At 31.7% G+C, this 24,725-nt stretch overlaps 3 protein-coding genes across 3 annotated transcripts; all 3 read left to right on the top strand.

The window, feature by feature from the left end:
• Positions 1-997: 997 nt before the first annotated feature.
• Positions 998-6,756, top strand: BGLU40 (beta glucosidase 40). Its single transcript, XM_022276532.2, has 13 exons — positions 998-1,401; positions 3,153-3,219; positions 3,329-3,387; positions 3,481-3,556; positions 4,660-4,731; positions 4,828-4,915; positions 4,989-5,244; positions 5,326-5,441; positions 5,516-5,739; positions 5,853-5,884; positions 5,983-6,085; positions 6,168-6,276; positions 6,373-6,756. The coding sequence occupies exons 1-13, from the start codon at positions 1,258-1,260 to the stop codon at positions 6,542-6,544; spliced, it is 1,518 nt and encodes a 505-aa protein (XP_022132224.1). The 5' UTR covers positions 998-1,257; the 3' UTR covers positions 6,545-6,756.
• Positions 6,757-8,134: 1,378 nt separating this feature from the next.
• UGD1 (UDP-glucose dehydrogenase 1) lies at positions 8,135-10,716 on the top strand. Its single transcript, XM_088127218.1, is given in 2 exon segments — positions 8,135-8,479; positions 9,069-10,716. A coding segment is annotated over 1 exon segment (1,365 nt). The 5' UTR covers positions 8,135-8,479; positions 9,069-9,072; the 3' UTR covers positions 10,438-10,716.
• A 7,291-nt stretch (positions 10,717-18,007) lies between these two features.
• On the top strand, positions 18,008-22,086 carry WRKY57 (WRKY DNA-binding protein 57). The gene is made up of 3 exons (XM_088128092.1): positions 18,008-18,580; positions 20,016-20,159; positions 21,100-22,086. The coding sequence occupies exons 1-3, from the start codon at positions 18,198-18,200 to the stop codon at positions 21,485-21,487; spliced, it is 915 nt and encodes a 304-aa protein (XP_087984218.1). The 5' UTR covers positions 18,008-18,197; the 3' UTR covers positions 21,488-22,086.
• The last annotated feature ends 2,639 nt before the right edge of the window (positions 22,087-24,725 follow it).

Raw genomic sequence — 24,725 nt, 5'->3', positions numbered from 1 at the left:
CATTTGTAGATTTGGACCTAACGGGTGGTTATCACTATTAATTAGAGAGAAAATGACAAAGTTTTGTTCTAATACCAACACTGAATCTAAATGTTTAAATTGATGAGTTACAATAAATTTAATTATTTATCAATATTTTAACAACATAAACCTAAAGTTTTGAATCTTTTGATATATTATTTATATTAAACTAATATTTTTGTCAACTAAGTTGGTCCTATGCAACAATTAAATACTAGTTCATATTCACCTTGTACAGTGTGCTTTGCCCAATCATTTCAAAAAGGTTAATTAGAATATTTCTTTAAATAATTATAATTGAAGTTTAGTTTTCGAGAATTTCTATGATTGGACATGAATATCCAAATTGTAAACTTTAAGAAATTTAGGAACCAAACCATATGTAGAGATCATTTTTACGTTTGGTTTCCCCCCTCGAATTGTCAATATAAACATTTTGAAAAAACAAGAATTATGAACTAATTAGATTTATTTACTCTGTCGGACAAATATTTCTTTAGATTTAAACATGTAAATGGACTTTCGAAATTATAGTCATTACACTTTTAGATTTATTTAAATTTACTAGTTTACTTTTCAAAATGGCCACAATTTTTTGCAATAATGGTCTAAAGTCTATAGTAGACCACAACTACGTTAATGGTAGTTTATACTATAGACTATAGTACCTTAAGATATGATCGAAAAAATATAGTTTATTATGATAAATTAGTCATAAAATAAATATTTTGAATGTAATTGACTTATATCTCCAATACAATAAGAGATTGTGAGTTTGATCCCGAATATTGTATTAAATAAAGTCATTTTGAAATTCCAAGACAAAACCGGTAATCCTTTTAATTAATTACTATGGATGAGAGATAAGACGATGAGGCCAAGAAAAGCAAAAAAGGAAAGAAAAAAAAATGGGAATGGAATGTGGAACTAAAAAAGGGGTTGAATTATATGATTGGAAGGCGTGTGAACTGAGCGACTTCTCCTGAGTGGGAATTCCACAATACATAAATCCAATTGCCCACCCAATTTATAAAATCCACCCATTCCTTCAGATTCAGTCCCCACCGCCGCCCACCACCGCCACTGCCACCGTCGATTTCACACTCTCTCTCGATCTCTTCAAATCCACTCCCTCCCTCTCTCTCTCTGCATTATTCGTTTCTTCAAATCTCGAGAATTTGAATTCCTAAACCACTTTCTAATTGTCTTTTCTTTCCCTCTCTCTCCCTCGGCGCTATGGTGGCCGGAGCAAGAGGCGCCGGCGTCGGCGTGGTGGCGTTAACGGTGGTGGTATTAGGGATTCAGATTTGTTCGGCGCAGATTACCAGAAGCGGTTTTCCGAGCGGATTTGTTTTCGGGACTGCTTCCTCTGCTTTCCAGGTTCCACTTTTACCCTCTTCCTCTTCTTCTTTTCGCCTATTATAATTTATAGAAACAATAATATATATATATATATATATATATATATATATTATATTATATTCGCCTATTATAATCTCGTACTTTAGATTACTTGATATCAGGATGGATCATGCAAGCAAAATACACTGTATTAAGTTGGTGAAAATAGCCGGTTATTTGAAATTTAACATTAAATTTCTTCAATTGTTTCTGAAATCATATTCAAAACTTCAGAAATGATTATAGAACGACAAAATAAATAGGGTTAATTTGTAATTGTCACCACATTTAAATACAATATAAAGCCTTTATTCCAAAAAAATAAAAAAATAAAGCTTTTTATTCGATAGAATTATCTGACGTGGGATGGGGGCAAATGGGACATTTTTTGTTTTTGTTTTTTTTTTTTATTTGAAATTCTGTTTTTGTTCTTTAGTCATTAATTATAGCGATTTATAATATTATATATACGCAATGATGGAGAAAACGGGTAGACTACCGAAGTTACCGATTCTGTCCTTTCCAAATCTTCCACTGAAATTGGAACTGCGTCGTTTTAATTTCAATTAATCTCTCTTAATTATGAAATGTTTAAATAAGATTTAAAAACTTGAGAATAAATATTTGTTCAAGTAACCACTTTTTAAGGAGTTAGTTTTGTTTTATTTTGTTTTCTTGCACGACTTAACTTTTACTTGCTTTAATTTGTTTTGTTTGTAACTTTTAATAAATTCAAAGTGCATGATGTTCTTAAAAACAGTTTTGAACAAACAAAAGCTTTTGTTAACAACCAAACGTTCTCTGATTTTATAATTTATAAATTTTATCAGAATCTCGATAACTTTTTTAAAATAAAAACTAGACTTATGAGTCTCACTTTTATCAAAAATAAAAAAATAAATAAAGGTTTCATATCTGAAAATAATTTTTAACCCTTTTTTTTTAGTCAAATAAACTGATTATGATCACAAAACATTAAGGTTTAAATTTTATTTTAATCACAAAAAGTCATTGGATTAAACTTAATATTTTTCTTTAATATTTGAAGAGTACATGAAAGATCCTATTAGTCTCAATGTTTAATATTCTTCTATAAATTATGCAATAGGCCAAAATATATAAGTTTTACTTTTTTTTTTCTTTTTGATAAAGTACAATCCTAATATTCTCTTCTACTTTTAATCTAGTCTCTATTGTTTCTAAATTTTCAATTTAATCTTCAATATTTAATAAATTGACGGAAATTTAGAAAATATAAAAAGGATTATCAGAGAAAAAATCGAAATTTCTACCAATTTATTAAAAATTTAGATGATGAATTAACTTTCATTTCATAGATGATATATTTCTTCATTTAGTATTATCTTTTTTTGTCAATTTTCACTAAATATTATAAGTTTGTCATCAGCTAAATTTAACATTTACCAACTATAAATAATTAGATTGAAAAATATAAAAATATAAAGGACTAAATTAAAAAAAAAATATAAATCATCAAGACTAAAATGAAAAAAGATCCAAACATTAAAGACTAAAACATAGTAAAAAGAAAAAGAAGATTAAAACATATATTTAGACTCTCCATCGGTTCAATAAAAATGGAGGTGCACATATTCTTTAAATTTAAAATACAAGTGAAATTATTAAAGTAAAAAAAATGAAAGAAAAAATGAAATTAAAGGAGCAATTAGGGTGCAATTGAATAGCTTTTGGGCACTATGTGAATGCAGTATGAAGGCGCTGTAAAGGAGGACGGAAGGGGACCCACAGTTTGGGACACATTTTCCCATACATTTGGTAATTCTTTTTTAAAAATTTTCTACAAAATTTGATTTTCGTTAAATACTAATTAATTAATTTATTTTTATTGTGGTTGTAAATTATGAATTACGAATGGTGCTTGCAGGAAAGGTGCTTGATTTCAGTAATGCAGATGTTGCCGTGGACCAGTACCACCGTTACCCGGTAACCATCTTTTCTTTATTTCTTTATTTTTTAACTTTTTGAAGAAAATTGAGAGAAAAAGAGATTAAATGAATAAATAAAAATTGGAAACAGGAAGACATTAAACTCATGAAGGATATGGGTATGGACGCCTACAGATTCTCCATTGCCTGGTCTCGAATTTTCCCAAGTAAATTCTCTCTCCCCTTTCTTTTTAACTTTCTCACCTCTTTTAACACTTCAGACTTATTTATTTTAAGTCTTTGTTTTATTTTTATTTTTAATCTCATTTTTTTCCATCACAATTTTCAACGTCATGTTGGTTGATTATATTTATTTAAATATAATCATAATTTTATATTAAAGAGTTTTTTATTGGATATAAAATTTGTGTTAAAATTTTACGAATAGAGAACAAAATGACTATTAATACAAAACTATAATCAACATCTTAACTTTTTTTTTTTTTAATTTAGTTTCTATATTTCTCTTATTATTATTATCTTTCTTTACTGGATCAGTCCAGTCTGATTATTTATTTATTGTTTTAACGTGATGGAATATTTGGCTTTATGATATATAAGTATTGTAGGTTATAATGATTGTAATATATATATATATATATTATATATATCTTTAGCCGAGTCTATTAGAAAATAGGATGGAGGTTAGAGCTGGATTAATGTGCACTTTTTTATTCATTCAATTAAAAAAATTTATTTTGTTCTAAATATATAATTTACCATATAATATTTAGGTGTTTTTCAAATTTCTCCCTAATATTTTAAAAGTTATAATTTTATTTTGAAAAATTATAGTGGAAGGTAATTTAAATTGCCATATTATATTGAAATAGAATTATAATTTTACAAACATACTAATTAAAAAAGTGCTTATTTAGTCGTTTTATGTAATTCTATTTTTATCTTTATATACATGACTCGTATAGTCCATCATTTATAGACATTTCAATGCCTATTTTAGTAATTTTCGGAAGTGGATTTGAGCTGGATTAAAAGGCTTCTGGAAAACAAATAATCAAATTGAAATTGAAATGGAAAATACACTGGGACTAAAACTATAATTTAAGAAAAACAATTTGTTCTGTGATTATTGCCAATAATTTGGTTTTTTTATATGTAATTTCCATTAATATATCTGGATCAGCTTGTAGTTGGCAGTTGAGTGTAGTCAACTTCTACCGGTTCTCACTGCAATGGCAATTCAATAAAAAGATTATGAAATATTTTCAGAAAGAAGCTTGGAATTTTGATGTATTTTGGTTTTGATCAGATGGAAGTGGAGAGATCAACCAGGCTGGAGTTGATCACTACAACAATTTCATCAATGCTTTGTTAGCCAATGGTATGTAATCTCTTCATCTTCATCTTCATCTTCATCTTCATCTTCATCTTCATCTTCATCTTCAATGGCTGAAACTGCAAATCTTTCTTCAAACAGGAATTCAACCCTATGTCACTCTCTACCATTGGGACCTTCCTCAAGCCCTAGAAGACAAATACAACGGCTGGCTGAACCCCCAAATCATGTAATCCCTAACCCCAACCCTAATTTTCTTCCCGTTTCTTCAGCGATTTCAATTCGCATCTTCCAAATTGCAGAAACGATTTCGCTCTGTACGCCGAGACGTGTTTTCAGAAGTTCGGCGATCGGGTGAAGCACTGGATTACGTTCAATGAGCCGCATACGTTCGCTACCCAGGGCTACGATGTCGGTCTCCAGGCGCCGGGCCGCTGCTCAATTCTTCTCCATGTTCTCTGCCGGAGTGGAAATTCTGCAACCGAGCCTTACATTGTCGCGCACAATGTTCTCTTATCTCACGCCGCCGTCTCCGATATTTACAGAAGAAAGTACAAGGTAAAAACCCTAACGAGATTTTGATCGATTTTGAGATTGGAACATTTTGATAACGGGTGTAAAATTTGGGGGTTTATGCAGCGTACACAGAGGGGAGTGATTGGGATCTCGCTCGATGTTATCTGGTTCGAACCAGGTTCGAATTCCACCATTGACATTCAAGCAGCCCAAAGAGCTCAAGATTTTCAGCTTGGATGGTGATGACTTGATGAACAAGAACAACGCATTTTGAATTTCTTCCAACTTTCTGTTAAAGTTAATTCACTTTCAGGTTTCTCAATCCGTTGATCTTTGGCGACTATCCGAGCTCCATGAGAAGCAGAGTCGGCGGGCGGCTGCCGACGTTTTCCCGGCAGCAGGCGGCTATGGTGAAAGGGTCTCTGGACTTCGTTGGCATAAATCACTACACCACATTTTACGCTTATCACAACAGCACAAACATTATTGGGGTTGCCCTGAATGACTCCATTGCTGATTCTGGTGCCTTCACCGTTCGTAAGAACTCTCAATGAACACCACTCTTTCGAAACATCCCGATATATTGGAATCGGAATTTGTAGTTTACCCTTTTTAATTCTCTCCCATGATTCTGTTTCTTGTTTATGCAGCATTCAAAGGGCTGAAAACCATTGGAGAAAGGGTATGGTGCAGTGCAGCTCCTATAGAAAAACAAGGTCTCTCTCTGCATACCATAGATCCTAATCGATTTCCAATCCTGTTTCTTTGATGAACTTGCAGGCAAGCTCTATATGGTTATACATAGTTCCTCGTGGGATGCGAAGTTTGATGAATTACATCAAGAACAACTACGGGAACCCACTAGTGATGATTACTGAAAATGGTAAACACAGCTTCAAAGTTCAAAAACACAACAAATTTTAACAAAAAAGTAAAGATCTGACTCTGTTTTTGGGTTATAACAGGGATGGACGACCCAAATGACATATTTAAACCAATCAAAGAGGCACTGAAAGATGAGAAGAGGATCAGATACCACGATGGCTACTTGACAAACCTTTTGGCGGCCATCAAGTGAGTTCTTCTTCTTCTTCTTCTTCTTCTTCTTCTTCTTCTTCTTCAGTGGCAATGGTTAATTTGTTTGTGACCATGAAATCTGGTTGTGTGCAGGGAAGATGGATGCAACGTGAAAGGGTATTTCGTTTGGTCTCTGTTGGATAATTGGGAGTGGGCGGCTGGTTTCAGTTCAAGGTTTGGCCTTTACTATGTTGATTTCAGGGATAAGCTGAAGAGATACCCCAAGGACTCGGTTCAATGGTTCAAGAATTTCTTGGCTTCTTAGTTGGTTCTTACAAGTTGGAGAATCTGAAAGAAGGTTAATGCCACAGTTTGATGTTTATATTTCTTGTTAGAAGTGGATGCATGATTTTCGTAACTTTCCTTATTGTGCCTTTAATTTCTGCTGATAAACGTAAAAAACTTTAGTAAATCTATATGTATGCATCATCACAGGAATATATTTCTAGTTGAACTTTCAAGTTCTAATTTTGTCAACTTGGATCATCTGACTTTGAATAAGTGGAGAAGAAAATATCTTTTGCTGTTTTTTTTTTCTAATTTTTTTGGCAACATGAGGTGACTCAATTAAAGATACAAAATTGAAGATTTTTTGTATTTTTGTATATCTTTTTTTGTTCTTCTTCTTCGCTTGGGCCACTTATTTGATTTGATTTTTTTATTCCACCATGTATGAGTGGAGATTTGAATTTTCGACATTTTGATTGAGAATATACATATTAACCAATTTTCAACTATGCTCCGAATGACCTTATTTGATTGTAATATGATTATTTGAATTGGGGAATGGAATTTGATAATTAATTAATGATTTTATAAAATACTTAAAGATGATTTTTAAAGAATATTAGTCCACATGAGCCTACTTTAACTGATTAAGACATTTACTATAATAGGATAATAGTAAATAAATAAAATAGAAACAAGTGACACCTTTTTCACATGTCATGTATGTATGTATAGGTAATAATTTTTTATTTAAACATCCAGCCTCCTAAGTAAATACTTTTAATGTTAAAACTATGCTCGTATAGATTTTTTTCCCCTTGTTCGCATAACATTCAACACTGTCCCAAAATGTTTTATTTATATCATATCTAAGAAAGTAACATTTAACAACGTTCTCATAATGTTCTCATAGAATTAAGCAAACAACTATTTAAATATTTTTAATTTTAACTCTTTGTATAATGTAACATATTAGAAGGTTATTTCAAAACAAATATTAAGAAGAGACGAGGTGCATCAAGCCGCGCCAATTTGATGATTAGGATTAAGGGTTTCTTTATCCCCTCTTTTTTCTTTCTTCTCTAGACGTGTGTGGGCCACGCTTATGAAAGTCCCTACAAAAATCCTTCACACATACGAAGATTTGAAGCACTTTTTCGTAAGATTTTTTACTGTCTATCTTATCTCCTCTACGTTCTTGATAGCCCATTTTTGTCTCAGTAGAGTCTTTGACTTAGGCATGTTTTCATCCTTTTTTCTCCTACTTAGAAAAAGTGAGTCATCTGTTACTATTTGAACTCCTTTAACTTGTAGGCATACATGTTGAATCTGCCGATTATGTTATGGATGAAGTCCTACTCACGAGGAGTAGTATACAAAGTACCAACCTACAGAACAATGAATTGATTGACTATTGAGCGCAATTTTCCCTTGATATTTAATATCATATTTTAAATGATTGTAGCATGTATAAATTTTAAAATAAGACAAGAGAACAATGGTAACCATCCAATTTAAAATTTAACATCATGTTTTAAATGATTATCACATGTATAAATTTAAATAGTATAAAAGAATCAATTATATATATATATATATATCTATATATATATACCTCAAAATTGAAGGGTGTAGAGCCTTTGAATGGTTTAGACTTGATTTAATATGACATGAACACAGAAATGATTGAATACACGCAATATCATTTTCATCTATGTTGGGAATTTATTGGTTCTCGTGAAGAGCAAACCGAGTAGATTTATTTCAAATGACAAATTGGGACATTTTTCGGCAAAGAGACAAAAATCTTGGTGCATTCGATTGTTTGATCTGAAATTTTGGTGGGCTATACAATTGCAACAATTTAACGGGTCTTTGAAAAGTCGACCCCATTTCTTCCCTTTTTCTTCTCCGCAACCGCAAGATCACATTTTCGGCTTCCCCTGTTCTGAGATTGATTCACCGACACAAGGTAATTAAACTAATCGTTCGTCTTCCTTCTGATTTTTCTTATTACAGTTCTGATTGGTTTTTCATAATGATATCCTGTGTTTCTGTGTTCTGGGGTTTGCTTGGTTTGATTTGCAGTGCTTGTTAATCAATGGGTTCTCTCTGTTTTTCTGCTTCCTCGCCTCTGTTTTTGCTTTGGAACTTTTGTCGGTGGCGGAATCGAATCTATTTTAGGTCTGAATGTCGAATGAAGTGAATTCGAACTCTGATTTTAGGTTTTATCTCTCTTGTTACACCCAGATCTATTTCTCTGTAAGTTTTGGTTGTAGAAGAATGGGGATTGTTTTGTTGAGTTCTTGATCAGAAAATGGAAGTTTATATTTACTTACATTGGCCTTTGGTACCAATCTGCTGTTTGGATTTTGACTATTTGAAACAAATAGAAATGGTGAAAGTGGAAGCTTATATTTAGTTACATTTTGACTGTTCGGATTTGGTTGAGTTCTTGATGAGAAAAATAGGAGACTAGATTTAGTAACATTTGCTTTTTGGTACTAATCTTCTTTCAATTGCCATCTGCTGTTTGGATTTTGACTGTTTGAAACAAATAGAGAAATGGTGAAGATCTGTTGCATTGGGGCTGGCTATGTTGGTGGCCCGACGATGGCGGTGATTGCTCTCAAGTGTCCCTCCATTGAGGTAGCCGTGGTGGACATTTCGGTTTCGAGGATCGACGCCTGGAACAGTGAACAGCTACCGATTTACTAGCCGGGCCTTGAAGATGTGGTGAAACAGTGCAGAGGGAAGAATCTGTTCTTCAGCTATGATGTTGAGAAACATGTAGGTGAGGCTGATATCGTCTTTGTTTCTGTCAACACACCAACTAAAACTCAGGGCCTCGGAGCGGGGAAGGCGGCCGATCTCACGTACTGGGAAAGTGCTGCTCGGATGATTGCCGATGTATCGAAATCCGACAAGATTGTGGTTGAAAAATCTACTGTCCCTGTGAAGACAGCTGAGGCCATTGAAAAGATACTGACCCACAACAGTAAAGGGATCAACTTTCAAATACTCTCAAACCCGGAGTTTCTTGCTGAGGGAACTGCTATTCAAGACCTTTTCAATCCCGACCGGGTTCTTATCGGTGGAAGGGAAATTCCAGAAGGATTGAAGGCGATAGAGAAACTCAGAGATGTGTATGCCCACTGGGTGCCCATGGAAAGAATTCTGTGTACTAATCTATGGTCTGCCGAGCTATCGAAACTAGCTGCCAATGCCTTTTTAGCTCAGAGGATCTCTTCAGTTAATGCCATTTCTGCTCTCTGCGAGGCAACCGGTGCAGATATCACTGAAGTGGCGCATTCGGTTGGTACGGATTCAAGAATCGGCCTGAAATTCTTGAATGCCAGTGTAGGTTTCGGTGGTTCTTGTTTCCAGAAAGACATTTTGAACTTGGTGTATATCTGTGAATGCAATGGCCTCCCTGAGGTAGCAAACTACTGGAAACAAGTCATCAAGATAAACGACTACCAGAAGTCCCGGTTCGTCAACCGGTTGGTTTCATCCATGTTCAACACTGTCTCGGGCAAGAAGATCGCCATCCTTGGATTCGCATTCAAGAAAGACACTGGAGATACAAGAGAGACACCAGCCATTGACGTGTGCAAAGCTTTGTTAGGCGACAAAGCGAGGCTAAGTATATACGATCCACAGGTTTCTATAGATCAAATCCAGAGAGACCTTTCGATGGAGAAGTTCGATTGGGAACATCCGATGAGCCCGACCACTATAAAGCAAGTAAGTGTCGAACGGGATGCATACGAAGCAACAAGAGATGCACATGGAGTGTGCTTCCTAACCGAATGGGACGAGTTCAAGAAGCTCGATTTCCAGAGGATCTACGACAATATGCAGAAGCCCGCCCATGGCTCGGGGACATGCCTGCTGTTGCTTAAAAGATCAAGTCAAATGCTGTGTTGACAGTTATTAGGAAAACGACCAGTGTTCTTGTTCATCATCTTTTATTTATTTATTTACTTAAAAAAGATCTTTAGGTATTGATGGTTATTGTAGAAATTAGTATTTGAACAGAAAAAAAAAGGAAAAAGGAAAAAAGAAAAAAGAGAGAGATATAGTCGTCCTTTGATTATAAGATTATTACTACAGAGAATGTTGTGTGAGGGCAAGGCCTAAAATTTTATATGGATTAATTGTTTATTTGGGTCTATTTGATAATTATTTTATTTTTAATTTTTATAATTTAATTTTGTAAACATATTAATTTTTTTCGTATATTTATTTATTTTGGTATCTATATTTTAGAAATATTTTTAAAATCTAAGTTAAATTTTAAACATTTGAATATGCGTTTTAAGAAATTTGACTAAAAATTAGCCCTCACTAGTTATTACTTAATTCAGCCAGCATAAATACCATAATTGACCCAACTAAAAAATCATGCAATAAATAGCCCAACTAAAAATTAAATTAGTAAAAATTACACACATAATAGAATTAATTATTAAATGGAGGAAGACATTACTTACCTCTTTAATATTATTATACTGAATATTAAATTATAACATTTGAAATCAAAATTTAAAATTTTAAAAGCAAAAACAAACATGAAAATTCAGATATCATAATCAAATAAATTTGCCTGAATGAAACTAGTATCCATCGTTGTTTTGATTTGTGGAGAGCGGAATCCACACATGAATGCCATCTCTCATTAAATATTGTTTTTATTTTATTTTACTGAATCGGAGATAGAGAGAGATGATTATGTTCGGGAGAAATTTGTAGAGACCAACCAAAAATGCAATAAAATTGTCTGACTTATCAAAACTAAGGCCTTACTTTATTTAGTAAAAGGGAAGTTTTGAGTTATAATATTCAATATTGACCTTTCAACCATATACAAAGTTCAATTCTAATAATAATTATTATGCTTATGAAAGTAACATTTTGTTTCCTTTTTCGAAAAATAAAAAATAAAATAAAAAGTTGTCGTTTTGGCCCCATTGATTAATTAGTTGATTAACTTTAAAATAATTCAGGACTAATGACCCTCCTTTATTAAAGTGCAACTTTGATATAATTAAATTTGTAATTACAAGATTTGATTAGTTAACTTTTCTTTCTTTTTTTTCTTGTTGGGATTTAAAAAGTTGTGATGATAAGCAAGTGAGATATTTTGTGTATGACAAATGACATTGGCCTATGCTTTCCCTCCACTTGCCAAAAGTTGAAATCTTCAAAATCCCTTGAATTGACAATGTGGGGTACTAATGCTTATAATACAACATATAATATGTAATTTTGTTAATAAAAATTTCAACTAAATTAAACACTTTGTTTAATTAGATTATATGGGACACATTGAGCAGACGAGTTCACGTTAGAACGAGAGAAGTTTATGGAACCGTGCATAAGTGAGAACAACGTCTACTAAAAAGACTTGGACCAGTTTAGTAGAGACAATATTCACATTCAAAAGAAAGTTAAAAATTATAACAAAATGTTTTTTTAATTGAGTGTGAGTGTAACTAATTCCAAGATCAGATTTATAAAATATTAAGTACATCATTCGAAATTTTGAAATGAATAAAGTATTTAATATTTTCATTCCTAGTTAAGATAAGAGAATTATGAAACCAATTTAGAACAAGTCCATAATTGTTGTTATGGGTCGGGATGTAGGTGATTATGGATCGGTCGGGTTAGACGTGAAAAATTAATTAATTAATGAATTGGTTGGTTGGGTTGGTAATGTAAAAAGCAAATGTTGAGGGGTGTGGGGGTGAAAATGACATTCTTGCTTTAGAATCAAGTTAGCTTATTAATTAAAAAGAGGAGAAAAAAAAAGAAGAAAAAAAAAAAAAAGATTCTTGTTAGTTCCCCTTTCCCCAATTTCTCTCTCTCTCTCTCCTCTCTAATATTCCCTCCAATCAAGCACGTGATGGCAATGCCTTATTTCAATTGCTACCATTATCATTCGTTTTTAATTACTTTAGCTTATTAATTCCTTGAAAATTATTATTCTACACAATTCAAAATATACCAATACCTAAAAGTTAATAAACTTGTTTGATTTTGTTTCATCAAATTTAAGATCGAAAATTAGTGGATTGATAGTTAATTATTTAGTGGTCGCTGTTATGAGTGAAAATTGATAAAGTAAGTGGGCGAATCCTCGGATGTCACAAGGAATAGGAGATTAGATAGAGCTCGACGAGACCAAAGGGGAAAAAGCTGCATCCAATCATAGGAAATTTCCCTTTTTTGGTAGAGTTCGTCCGACGGGATATTCGCTAACATTCGACAGGAGTACGATTTTGAAGGTTACCCACACGACCATGTCATCATTCGTATGCCATGTCACCATATCGGATCTCGACATCACAACAGTCTCAATCAATTTAGTTTGGTTTTAATCAGACAGTTGATTTCAGGGTTACATTAAAATTTTTATTATATTGATAGGTTAGTCAAGTATAGTTTTTGAGTCAAATTTATCAGAAATTTAGTTTAATCTGCGCTTGATGATATATATATATATATATATATATATATTATATATATTTTTTTTTTTTTTTTTTTTGACAAACCTACTTTTTAGATCTAGGCTTTCTTCTCATACTTAAACAAGACCCATCAAAAGCTTAAAGGAAAATTTCCAAAATAATTAAGAAAACAAAACAATGAAGGCCTAGTTGGTCCTAGGGGTTTGGAAGTAAAATCCTAATTAGAAAATTCCTTTTTTGAAAAGAAAAGAAAAAAAGAAATCCCAAATATATGTTACACTTACAAAAACCAAATTTTGGCCCAAACAAAACGAGGAAATGAATCAATGATTTTCCATTTTTATATATATAAACTTTTTTTTTTCAAATTATTACATGACAAATAAGATAAAAATCAATTTTTAGTTCAACAAGGGTAGGATGTACTACAAATCTAAAAAAATAATTGAGAAAATATGGATCATAATATATTATACGAGGAATGACCCACTAAAGCAGATATTATTTTTCTTCTTTTTCTTTTATAAAGTTAAACAACATGTGGAGGTGAGAATTCGAACCATTTTCAAGTTGACTAGACAAATATTATTATATATATCGTACATTTTCCATAAAAATGTTGAAAATAGACCTCATAGCATAGAGCATGAAATATTATAGGGTTGATGTTAGCAATTTTAACATGCTTAATTAGCCTAGAACCAACCCCTTAAATTGTTAAAAGCCTGCACTAAAATTATCGTTGAAGTCGTTAACTTATACAATTCATTATTTCAACCTTATATGAAAATTAAAATTTAACAAACTTTGACCTAAAATGTAGACAACAATTTTAAGAGAAATTTGCAAATTCCCCTATTGGAGGATTATATACATAATAAAAATTAAGATGCATCAGTTTATTTTTTTGTATTTAAGACTAGTTTTATGCATAAATCACAAATATATATATATATATATATATATATATATATATAGCTTTAAAAATATAGCCATTAATAAAATGTTTTATTGGTGGTAAGACAAATAAATTTTATTTAATTTTCAACCGTTGCAATAATGAAATAATAATAATTTCGATAATAACCCCAAAACAAACCCATAATTATTTTTTCAACCACTCGTTAAGAGCTATACAAATCCTATGCTATTCTATTCCTCTATGCATTAATTGTATGTGTTTTTCAGCCTGGCTTTGTTTAAATGTTTGATTGGTACTCCCACCAATTTTCATCATCTTTCTTCCCCCCCCCCCCCCCCCCCCCCCCCCCCCACATAAATTTTCATTATTTTGTCTAATATTAATTGCAAATATTTTTAAAATTAAGTTAAACTTAAATTATTTTTTCCTATCCACTTCTTGACTTCAATTTGGTTCTTATAATTTAGTTCGATTGAGTTGGAAACTTAGTTTTGAAAGTTTTAGTCTCGTTTTATATGATTCAAAAAAACTTCCCAGGTTGTATCTCAACTATTTTTTACCTACTAAAAAAGATGAAATTAAAATTTTTAAAATTACAATGACCGAATTTAAAATTTTATCCAATCATGCACGGAAAAATGATATATAAATGATTAATAATTAACAATAAATTAAGTTATTGGTTATCAATCGGAGCATAGTTCAATAGTTTAAGCCACTTATGTTCAGTTAAAAAATTGTGAGTTAGGAATCTACATCTTCCAATACTGTAAAAAAAAAAAAATTTAAAAGCTATCGGTCTTGAAACATATAAAATGACAATAAATTCTATTGTCTTTTTTAATCTTATTAGTAAAATGGGTGATTCCATCGTCAAATATGAAGTTATTTTAATATAAAGTTATATTTCATATGATATAATAGATTTGAGTACTATTTTAGTCTATCATACTTTTGATTTTAATATTTTTAGTATTTTTATATTTAAGACATTTATTTTAGTTCATGTATTTTTTACTTTGTTTTAGTTTCTATGTCTGTTTTGGTCTTTTCATTTAATCTCATTTTTTTATCATTCACAATTAATATTTATGAAATATAAATTTATATTAAATAATTTTTATATTGTATATAAAATTCTACAAATAGAGTTAAAAAAGCTACTTTATAAAAATACAGAAAAACGTTTTACATTTTGAACTTACAATAACCAAATTCGAAAAAAATATGGAAACCAAAATATATTTAAACCAATATAATACAATAATTCTAGCTAAGCGACACAGCCCCTATTATGGAAAGGGAAAAGAAAAAAAAATATTTTTTTCTTTTTTTTAAAAGACAAGGTGAGGTTGGGGATAAATTCTCAAATTCCTACGTCCCATCCCTATGATAATATTCCATATACCTTATTTCTTGTTTTAGTATAATAACTTTGATAAATCCTTTTTTTATATAAATATGCAATAGCTTATAAACCCTGTATTTCTCTTAATTTCATTTTTAATTTTAGTGGTAACTGGCATATATCTCAAATCAAAAAACTTTTTTTTTGGGACAGCAAAGAGGCATAGCAGCTCAGAAAATTAAGAAATTGCTAGACGGGACATGGAGACCCCTGATATATCTGCCATCAAAAACGGATAGAGACCTATAGGGAGATTTTCACAAAAATGAACACTTAGAACCATAGCAAGCCTTATTAGAATAGAAATTGTGAGTTCGATCTCTGTTTCATTTAAAAAATATATATATCTATATAGTTTAAGAACTGAATTTTTTAACCTTTTATTTTAAATAATCGATTAGTTAGTAGTATTTTTTAAAAAATAATTGTCCTACATATATTTTAAAAGATATAATAATAAATGTTTGTTGAGGTTTTGAGCTATTGCATATTTATTTTAATTCGAAATGAATATGCACATAGATGGTGCCTCATGTTTCACTTGGTCATTTTTCTTAAAACAAATTAAAAAAAATAACTATTTCTATTTTTTTAATCTCTTTCTCTCTAAATTGACTATTAAAAACGCTAGTTGCTAGATCTTTCGACTTAAAATTAATATCAAATTGACCCATCAATTTGAAAAAAAAAATAATTTAAACTTAACTTCTTAGAAAAAATTAATTTCAAATTGAATAGCTTAGGCTAGTACAACAACTAAAATTTATGACCAAATTTATCAAAATCCACTAAATCGAACAAAATTAATCAAAAATCAAATCAATCAACTAACTTTTTTAATTTGGGTTTTATGAGACTTGACTCATTTATCAATCAATTTAGTTATTTTTTATAATTTTTATTTCATCTCAACTTTGCCCCTCTAATTGAGTGCCCTAGCCTAGGGTGTCAAATATTCATGATAGGCTTAATATAATATAAATGTGGTGTCCTAATTGACATATGTATTATACTTCAAGTAAATTGTGACAAATATATTGGTCAAATTATATTTGTCAAATTTGGTCAAAGGTAAGTCACAAATGGGTATAATAACCATCGTATGTATGTACAATTGTGATAATTTTGCATTAGATGTTTATAGGAGTTGTGTGTAGCATTTTACTTTTAGGCTAAGATATAGTGATGATGGGTCAACATCGTGGCATCCAAGAGAGGATGTGCTAGCAATCACCATCTATAAATAGACCATTAGGTCACTATCCGGTAGGATCGTATAGTTGGATTGCACCATTACATATTAGCCGTAATTTTTAGCTTCAACAATTTGATCACCACCATAAATTGTAGCTCTCATTCAACAATCTGATCAAAACAACTACATTTCGCCTACATTAAGCAAACTAGATGCATATACCTCAAATTCTATGTTTCTTTGTACTCTTCATTGTCGTTTTTGTGTATTGCTCGTATCACTCAATATCAATTATTAGATATTTTCTCCTTATACTATTATATTTATACTAAGAAAATAAAGAATGTACTAATAAATCTAAATATTCCTCTTAAAAAAAGAGATGGTGAGTTTTCATATAAGAAAAGTAAACTAGTTTCTTCCTTATATTCTTACAGCATTTTAAAAACGCAATGTTTATTTTGTTTTATTTTATTTTTTGAGTTTTTTTTTTAAGTTCATTTATAGTTAATAAATGGTTAATATATAGATATAAATATTGCAAAGGGGAAACATCACGACGGTAAAATTAAATAGGAACTTGGAAGTTTACGTGGGGATGTAAATAAATGAGGTATAAATTAATAATAATATTTAATAATATAAATAAATAAAACTTTTCGAAAGAGAGAGAGAGAGAAAAAAAAAAGAAGGCAAAGGCAATTTACGTGATGGTACAGAAAAACATGGTGTTTCTCCGTGTCGGAAAGTGGCATTATTTAATTTTTTTATTCCAAAATGTTTTTGAAAGGTAAAATAAATAAAAAAGACTGAGTTTTTTTTTTTCCTTTTTGACTTATTACTTAGTAGAGGTGAAGTATACTTAGGTTAGCATTTAATTTTAAAATATTATAATAAAATTTTTAAATTTAAATATCATATCTATTTAATTTATATAGTTTTAAAAATTTGATAAGTTTCTAAATATCAACAAAGTTGCTCAAAATCTAATCCTTAAATAATATTATCAATGTCCTTAGTAAATATTAAAAATACACCGAGCTATACAAAAATCTATTAAATACAATGATAAGTTTAAAAATGATTCTTAATTTTTATTTGTAAATTTTAACAGAATTTTATAATCAACAAAATCTTCTTAGGTGTGAAACTAAGAATTTGTATAAAAATAAAGAGTCAAATAAACTAAATAAATATTTTAAAAGTATAAAAATTAAATTGAATAAAAATGAGAAGTACACCGAATAAATATTTTTAACTCATCATTATTATTATTATTATTAGAATTTGCGTTGATGCGCGTGGGTCCCACTGGAAGGGCCTCTCGCGGTTCCCAAGCTTAAATATCAGCCTCCCGTACGAGTTGAGAAGTTGACGCCCATTTTTCTAACTTATCTTTTTTTTTTTTTTTTTTTATAATTTTTATTTTGTCTTCCTATTCCCTTCCCCTTCTACGCTTCTCTCTCAGTGTCTCTGTTTATGGAACTGTACATTGACGGGACATAGCTTTCCAAACCTTTCAAAAAGTTCAAAAACTACGCGTCCTTTCCATTTCTCAACGTACCACCATTCCCCTCTTCCAAACCCTAGCCCCTCTCATTTCTCTTCCAATTCCCAAATCTCCAATTCATTTTTATTCCGATTCTTCGTCTCAGATATATCGATTCTCATCCTTCTCCACCGCCGATTATGGACGATACACACAGAGGCTGCAACCCCAATCCTCGACCTAATTCCTCCACTTCTTGGACCGCACTCTCCTCCGACGCCGTTTACTTCTTCTCCGGCGACGCAGACACCAGCGTACTCGCTGAATTCGGCTGGAATCTCCACTTCGACGCCGCCGGACCTGGCCGCTTCCTCGACTCTCATCGGATCGCTACTACACACGCCGGAACCTCCGTGCCGCCGATTGATCACGCCGCTGGATTGCGGAGTCCCGACGTTCTGCTTCCAGTCGGATCGCTTAATGAGGCGGCGCCGGTCGCCTCCAATCCTTCCTTGTCTTCGAGCTCCAGCGGGGAGCCGCCGGACAAGTCCACGGCCTCCGGCGGGAAACAGCCTCAGATACCGTGAGTTCGGAATCGGATCGATCCATGAATAATTCCTCGATCTTCTTCGTATTTTCTGTTATTGATCTTCTTTAATGACGATTTTTGTTAACTTCTGCTTTTAAAAACAGGTTCCAATTGGTACAAATAATCGGAAGAACCGTATTCCAATTCTGGCGGTTCTAGTTTTTTCTTTGCTATTTTGGTTTCGATTGAAACAAAAAACAGTTCCAATTTGGGGAGAGTGCAAGTACTCTAGCTAGAACTAGAACCATCCTGCAAGTTGGGGAGGTAGTTTCGTAAATTCGGAGAAAGCAGGGGCCCAAGGATGTGAATGCAATTAAAATATAGGGGTCATTTTGCAATTTTTATTAACAAGCCCTTCAACACCGCCGTTATTGCGGCGCGAATGCCATTCCTCCTCCTTGTAAATATTTCCATTAAAATTATACGAAGATCCTAAAATTTAAGCCCTTGAAAAAAATTAAATATATATACGTATTAAACTCTGAGCCTACGTCTACATTCAGAGCTCTTTTTTTCTCTCTCTTTTTATATATATTCTGAATCAAATTTAAGAGAGAATAATTCTGTTGAACAATACATTATTATTGCTTAAAAATTTGGGTGGTTGGCGTTACTCGTTCTTGGAATATTGTTACGTGTATATTTAAAATGGTGTACTTTAGTTTGGGTTTATTCATCTGTAATTTTTTTTACTGCATGTACTTGATTTGATATTACTTGAGAAAAAATATATATTTATATATCTTGTTTTGATTTTAATTTTTTTTTCTGGTCCATATGAGTCTGTCGTTACCTAATTCTTTGTTGTTTCCCGGCCTTGAAATGATTGATCGTTTGCCCTTGTCTAATTAACATCACAAGCAATTAATTAGTTTCTTTCGTGTTATTTTCTGCTTAATGCAATGTACCTTGGGTCTTTATTTAATATATATTATATATATATATATATATATAACTATAATTTGTTGTTTTAAGTCCCTCAATTAATTAAATAGTTAGCTAGCTCAATTATTTGTCTCAATATCTTTCCATATATAGAATTCTTTTGCTGAACCTTCTCATTTCCCCCCTCTTCGTTAGCCCACAGATTTGATGGAAATTTGTCAGTTTTTCAGTTTTCTATTATGTGATGTTGTGGAAGTTCTGAATCCATGCATTAGGTTAGATAAAGTATTTATTAATTTAATATTATATTTGCTAATCCTAACCCCTTTTGAAGTAGGCTCTTAATTCATTAATAAATGTTCTGTGGTCATTCAGTTATATAGAGACTGAAAAGTATAAGATGCATTTATTTTTTTGTTTAGGGGTATAATTCCATGTGGGTATAGTTTAAGAAATTCTGTAGATATATATTGAAATAATTAAATTGCTTTGATTTTCAAGATTTTGCCTTTTACTTTATAAATGTAGGTGAAATATTTTGTAGGCGGAAGGTCAAAAAGAAGGGGCAAAAGCGGATCCGGCAGCCGCGGTTTGCATTCATGACCAAAAGCGAAGTTGATCATCTTGAAGACGGCTACCGCTGGAGGAAATATGGCCAAAAGGCTGTCAAGAACAGTCCATTCCCCAGGTTGGTAATCTATCATCCTACTCCTCATTTTAGCTATGACTAATTTTTTTAAAAAATCTAATTCTCTAATTCCGTTAACACTGGTTATCATCCTTAAAACTATTGTTTACCTGTCTAATACCCACTCATTTTCTCATATTTTTTACTCGATCCTAAACCCTAAAACAGTCTTATCACATAGAAAACACTAGCTCATTGTGATCTAAATAAAAAACGTATCATGTATTTAATATGGTAGAACAATGACGATTTGAGGGACTGAGTTACGAAGTTATAATTTAGCTGTGTTTTTAGGTGGCTAGTCTAGTGTTAGGAACATTATCCATGACGATATTTCACAAATGCAAATACAATCCCTTTCCTCTGGATCGGACCTAATAGCTCAATGAAACCCTAGGATATTTTTTCACAGGTACTCCAACTACTATTTAAGAAACTTTAGTAAGCTAGCTCTAGAAATCAAAATACTGCAAAATTTAATAGAATATTAACTATTTTTTCACATGCATACAATTAGTTGTAAATTTTTAATTGTCGATCTCAATTATAGATATTTAGAAAAATCATAAAATCAATACATGCATAAAAAAAATATTTAAATTAATAAATAAACATTCTGCTTTTTTAGCTATTTATTTTATGTTTCAATGATTTCTTCAGTATATTGGAAAGGTAGATTTAACCTCTCATGTCGATATCGAATATTCATGCACATGAGAAAAAATACAATATTTAATATTCTATTTATATTGGTCGTATCCATGTATCTCATAAAAACGGAATAGGGCTAGACAAATAAAGGATTGATGTGTCTTGCCTTTGTCGCATTAAAAAAATATGTATGTAGGTATATATAATTAGGGATTAAGGTTAAAAAAAACCCCAAAAAAAAAAAGAAAAAGAAGAATCTTCTCCAAGTAACACTATTTTACGATTGCAGGAGTTACTACCGGTGCACAAACAGTAAATGCACGGTGAAGAAAAGGGTAGAACGGTCATCAGAAGATCCGACGGTTGTGATAACAACTTACGAAGGCCAACATTGTCACCACACCGTCGGATTCCCACGAGGTGGGCTCAACTCGGCGCAGGAAGCTGTTTTCGGGTCTCAATTTTCTCCTCATATTCCGCAGTTTTATTACCCTGAAGTTCAGCCGCCGCCTACAACTCCTCCTCCTCCTCCTCCTCCTCCCAATACCCACCACTTGCCGCCGCCGCCTCCGCCTGAACCTACGGAGGAACAAGACTCAACAAATTCACTGCAACTTGGTTCGGACCAAGGCTTACTTGGCGACATTGTGCCCCCCGGCATGCGCAGAAAAACATAACCACGGCCCATCAAAAAACCATCGTGGTATGGAAATCCTGCACTAACTTTTTGAATTTCCAGCTTCGATTTCTAAACTTCTTTAACGCGTAAGATTGTGTCTATCTAATTCGAGTAGTTTAACAAGATTTTAAACAGTCCTTTAACCTTTCATTTTTTAGTCCAAAATAGGTCTCTATTAACTCCATTAATTTCACGATTTCACGATTATATGAAAACTTGAAAGTTTAAGGAGTCATTAAAACAAGTTTAAACTACATTTAGATAGACACAGAGGAAACTTGTAATTTAACCCCTTTTTTTCCTCTTTTTCAATTGCAAATTATTTTTATGTTCTCATTATTTAGGGGCTGAAAAAGCCAAGTGGGAGATCTTGATGTAGTCATTTATGCATGCTTGAATTTGTACAAAAATTATCAGAAAGGCTGTGTCGGCTGTCTCTACCAATTTTCTTTTGACTTGTTCTAGATTTAACTCACATTGGTGTGTACCTACCACTACCATGTATATATATATATATGGATTAATTGAATTTTAAATGTGTTTAATTGGCACTGTTTTATGACAAAAATTTGTATTGAAGGAAGGAAATTTCTATTTTATGGAGGTTAAATTTAGGTTGAACTATGCTGATCAGATTGAAATATCACGGCTAAAAAGTTGATGGGTGCGGTATAAATAAATTCATGTGAAATGCTTCTTTTAATCTTCTCTTCTGTTCTGTGCTTTAGGTTTTGTTGAAGATTGCTTTTTTATCAGATTAGGTAGTTTAGAAAGCAGAGAGAAGAATATTTATCGTCTGCTTAGGGATATTGTGCAATTTACTATTTTTTTTTAATTTAGAAATATTACTCTCAAATTGTACCATAGTTGCTTCCTTGTTTCTAATTTTCTGTTTCAATGAAATTTATTGGCTTTTTTTTTTTAAGAACCTTTTAACTTTTTAAGATTTAATAATGTTTAATCGTTATATATAAAAATCAACACTTTTAACTTTGAGAATTGAGGATTGGCCAGGGGAGTTGAATAGTCAACTTGAGTAAGTTTTCGTAAGCTTGCTCTATTTCAAAAAAAAAAAGACATTTTAACTTTGATGGTATTTTTAGGGACTGAATTAATTATTATAAATTCTAAATTATATAGAGGTTAAATTGTTACAAATTTGAAATTACAAGACTAAATTGTTAGAAAAAGTTCGGACAGATCAATGAAAGTGTTGTTTAACTTTGATTTTTAGTTAAATAATTATGAGATGAGAATTGAAGCATCAATTTCGAGACGATAATATATTATCTATTAAATTAATAGGAATTCTAAAGTTACTTTTCTACGTAAATGAAAAACGGAGAAATTAATGATGTTAAGAGAAAAAGGTGAAAAGAATTTCTGAATTTGTTTTTTTTTTTCCTTCCTCCTGATATGTGATAGGTTTTCTTTGTAAAAGTGAGTGGGTGGAGGTGACATATCAAATCAAAACTCCGTTTAATTTCCTGCAGAAATCATATTGGTGGCGGTTTCTGATCAGAAAAATCATCAAAAACAGCTTCTGATTTTATTAAAAGCACTTTCAAACTCACACAAAACCCATCAATTCTAACAGCTTTAACTGCAAACCACACATAAAATTTATCTAACAGTTTCCGTATCTATTTCTTCCGTTCACATTATTAGTTTTTTAACACCGATGACTCTTAATAATACAGACATGATTAACAATAAATGTATACCCACACGAGAAAAAATTTCTTATATTTTGATAGCTTATTCATTGTTTTTCTCATTAGCATTATTTAAGAATGGCGTCCGATCTACTACAAACATTAGAAAACTGTTTAGGAAGGAAAATTAATAGTGTGTGAAAGGAGTCTACTGCCAGAATTTTTCCCCCAACCACAGCCTCTTGAGATTTCTTCTTCTTTAGGCCATGCAATTGCAACCTGCACTATTTTTCAGAGTCATAAAAAGGAAAAGAGAGAGAGAGTGGGCAGTGACAGCAAAAACATTTTAAAAAAAAAAAAAAACAATAATGTCAGTTTTTTCTTTAAGAAAAGTGTGTGGGTTTCTATTCAAAAGAAAAAGGGAAAAGAAAAAGAAAAGAAGCCAAGTTTACAGCTTTCTGTTCTGTTAACTGGAAGAGTGGAAGTGGAAATGGAAGGAAACAGAAACCCCCAAAGCTGCAATGAGAAAGAAGCCCTAATTCCCGCTCCCGTACAGTAATACTTGTCTACACACTTGTCAATCGAAGTTTAGACATATTTTACTGGTATATTATTATGAGTGAATTTGTCAAGTCGAAGAAGACTCACTTACGCTAGCCGACCTAATGAGACCTGAGGTTCCCTCGAAAGCTCTCAACAGTTCGCTCTCGAATTATAGCATGAGGACGAAGCAAAAAAATCTCATAAAGTGATCCGAAAAAAACAATCAGGGTCATATTCTATTCTTTCTACACCCTCCAACGAAAAAGTGTAATACCTACTTCAGTCAATAAGACACTAATTATCTTTTTATAAGATCAAAATTCAATTTTTGGTCTTAAATTTTGATCTTGTTAAAATTTTGTACCAATAAAAATGTGCCACGTCATCTCTCTCTCTCTCTTCAACCTTACGGTACCCCACTCAGCCACTATTTCCATTTTATTCACGGGTACGCCTTTCCTCTTTCTCTTGTGTTTTGATTATATGGTTCTCTAAATTTTGAATTAGGTTTATCTGTATATAAATTATTGTTGTTTATTTTTTATTTATTACCATAAATAAGTTTTTTTTTTCCTTCAACAACATGTGAGAATTCGAACGTCTAACTTTTGGATCGATGGGTATATATCTCTAGTTAAATTATGTTCAGGTTGACTTTAAATTTCTACACTACATGCATTATATTATAACTATTGAAAAATGACGACTATGAAAATATCTTAATTAAGGCGTTGTTTGAAAAAAAAAATATGTATTATAATGTTGAACTCACATGAATAATATAATAGATAGTAAAAGGGTAGCTCTAGCACAAGGGACATATTATAGAGACCAAGAAGAGTAAATTGTATAGGGTGATTTTGGGTATAGTATAAGTATTATTAGAGTATAACATGTGGGACTCTGTTGAAACAATGATAATGTTTTTGTTTTTTATTTTCTGTTTCTAATGTTTGAAAAACATAAACGTTTGATAATTGTTCTTATTTCTCTCTCATTTCTCATTTTAAATTTTTAAAATTGTGTAGATATTTTGGA

The sequence above is a fragment of the Momordica charantia genome, assembly GCF_013281855.1.
Source record: "Momordica charantia cultivar OHB3-1 chromosome 8 unlocalized genomic scaffold, Mcharantia_2.0 BLBB01000008.1, whole genome shotgun sequence".
NCBI lineage: Eukaryota > Viridiplantae > Streptophyta > Magnoliopsida > Cucurbitales > Cucurbitaceae > Momordica > Momordica charantia.
This window is presented reverse-complemented; position numbering and strand designations above follow the sequence as displayed.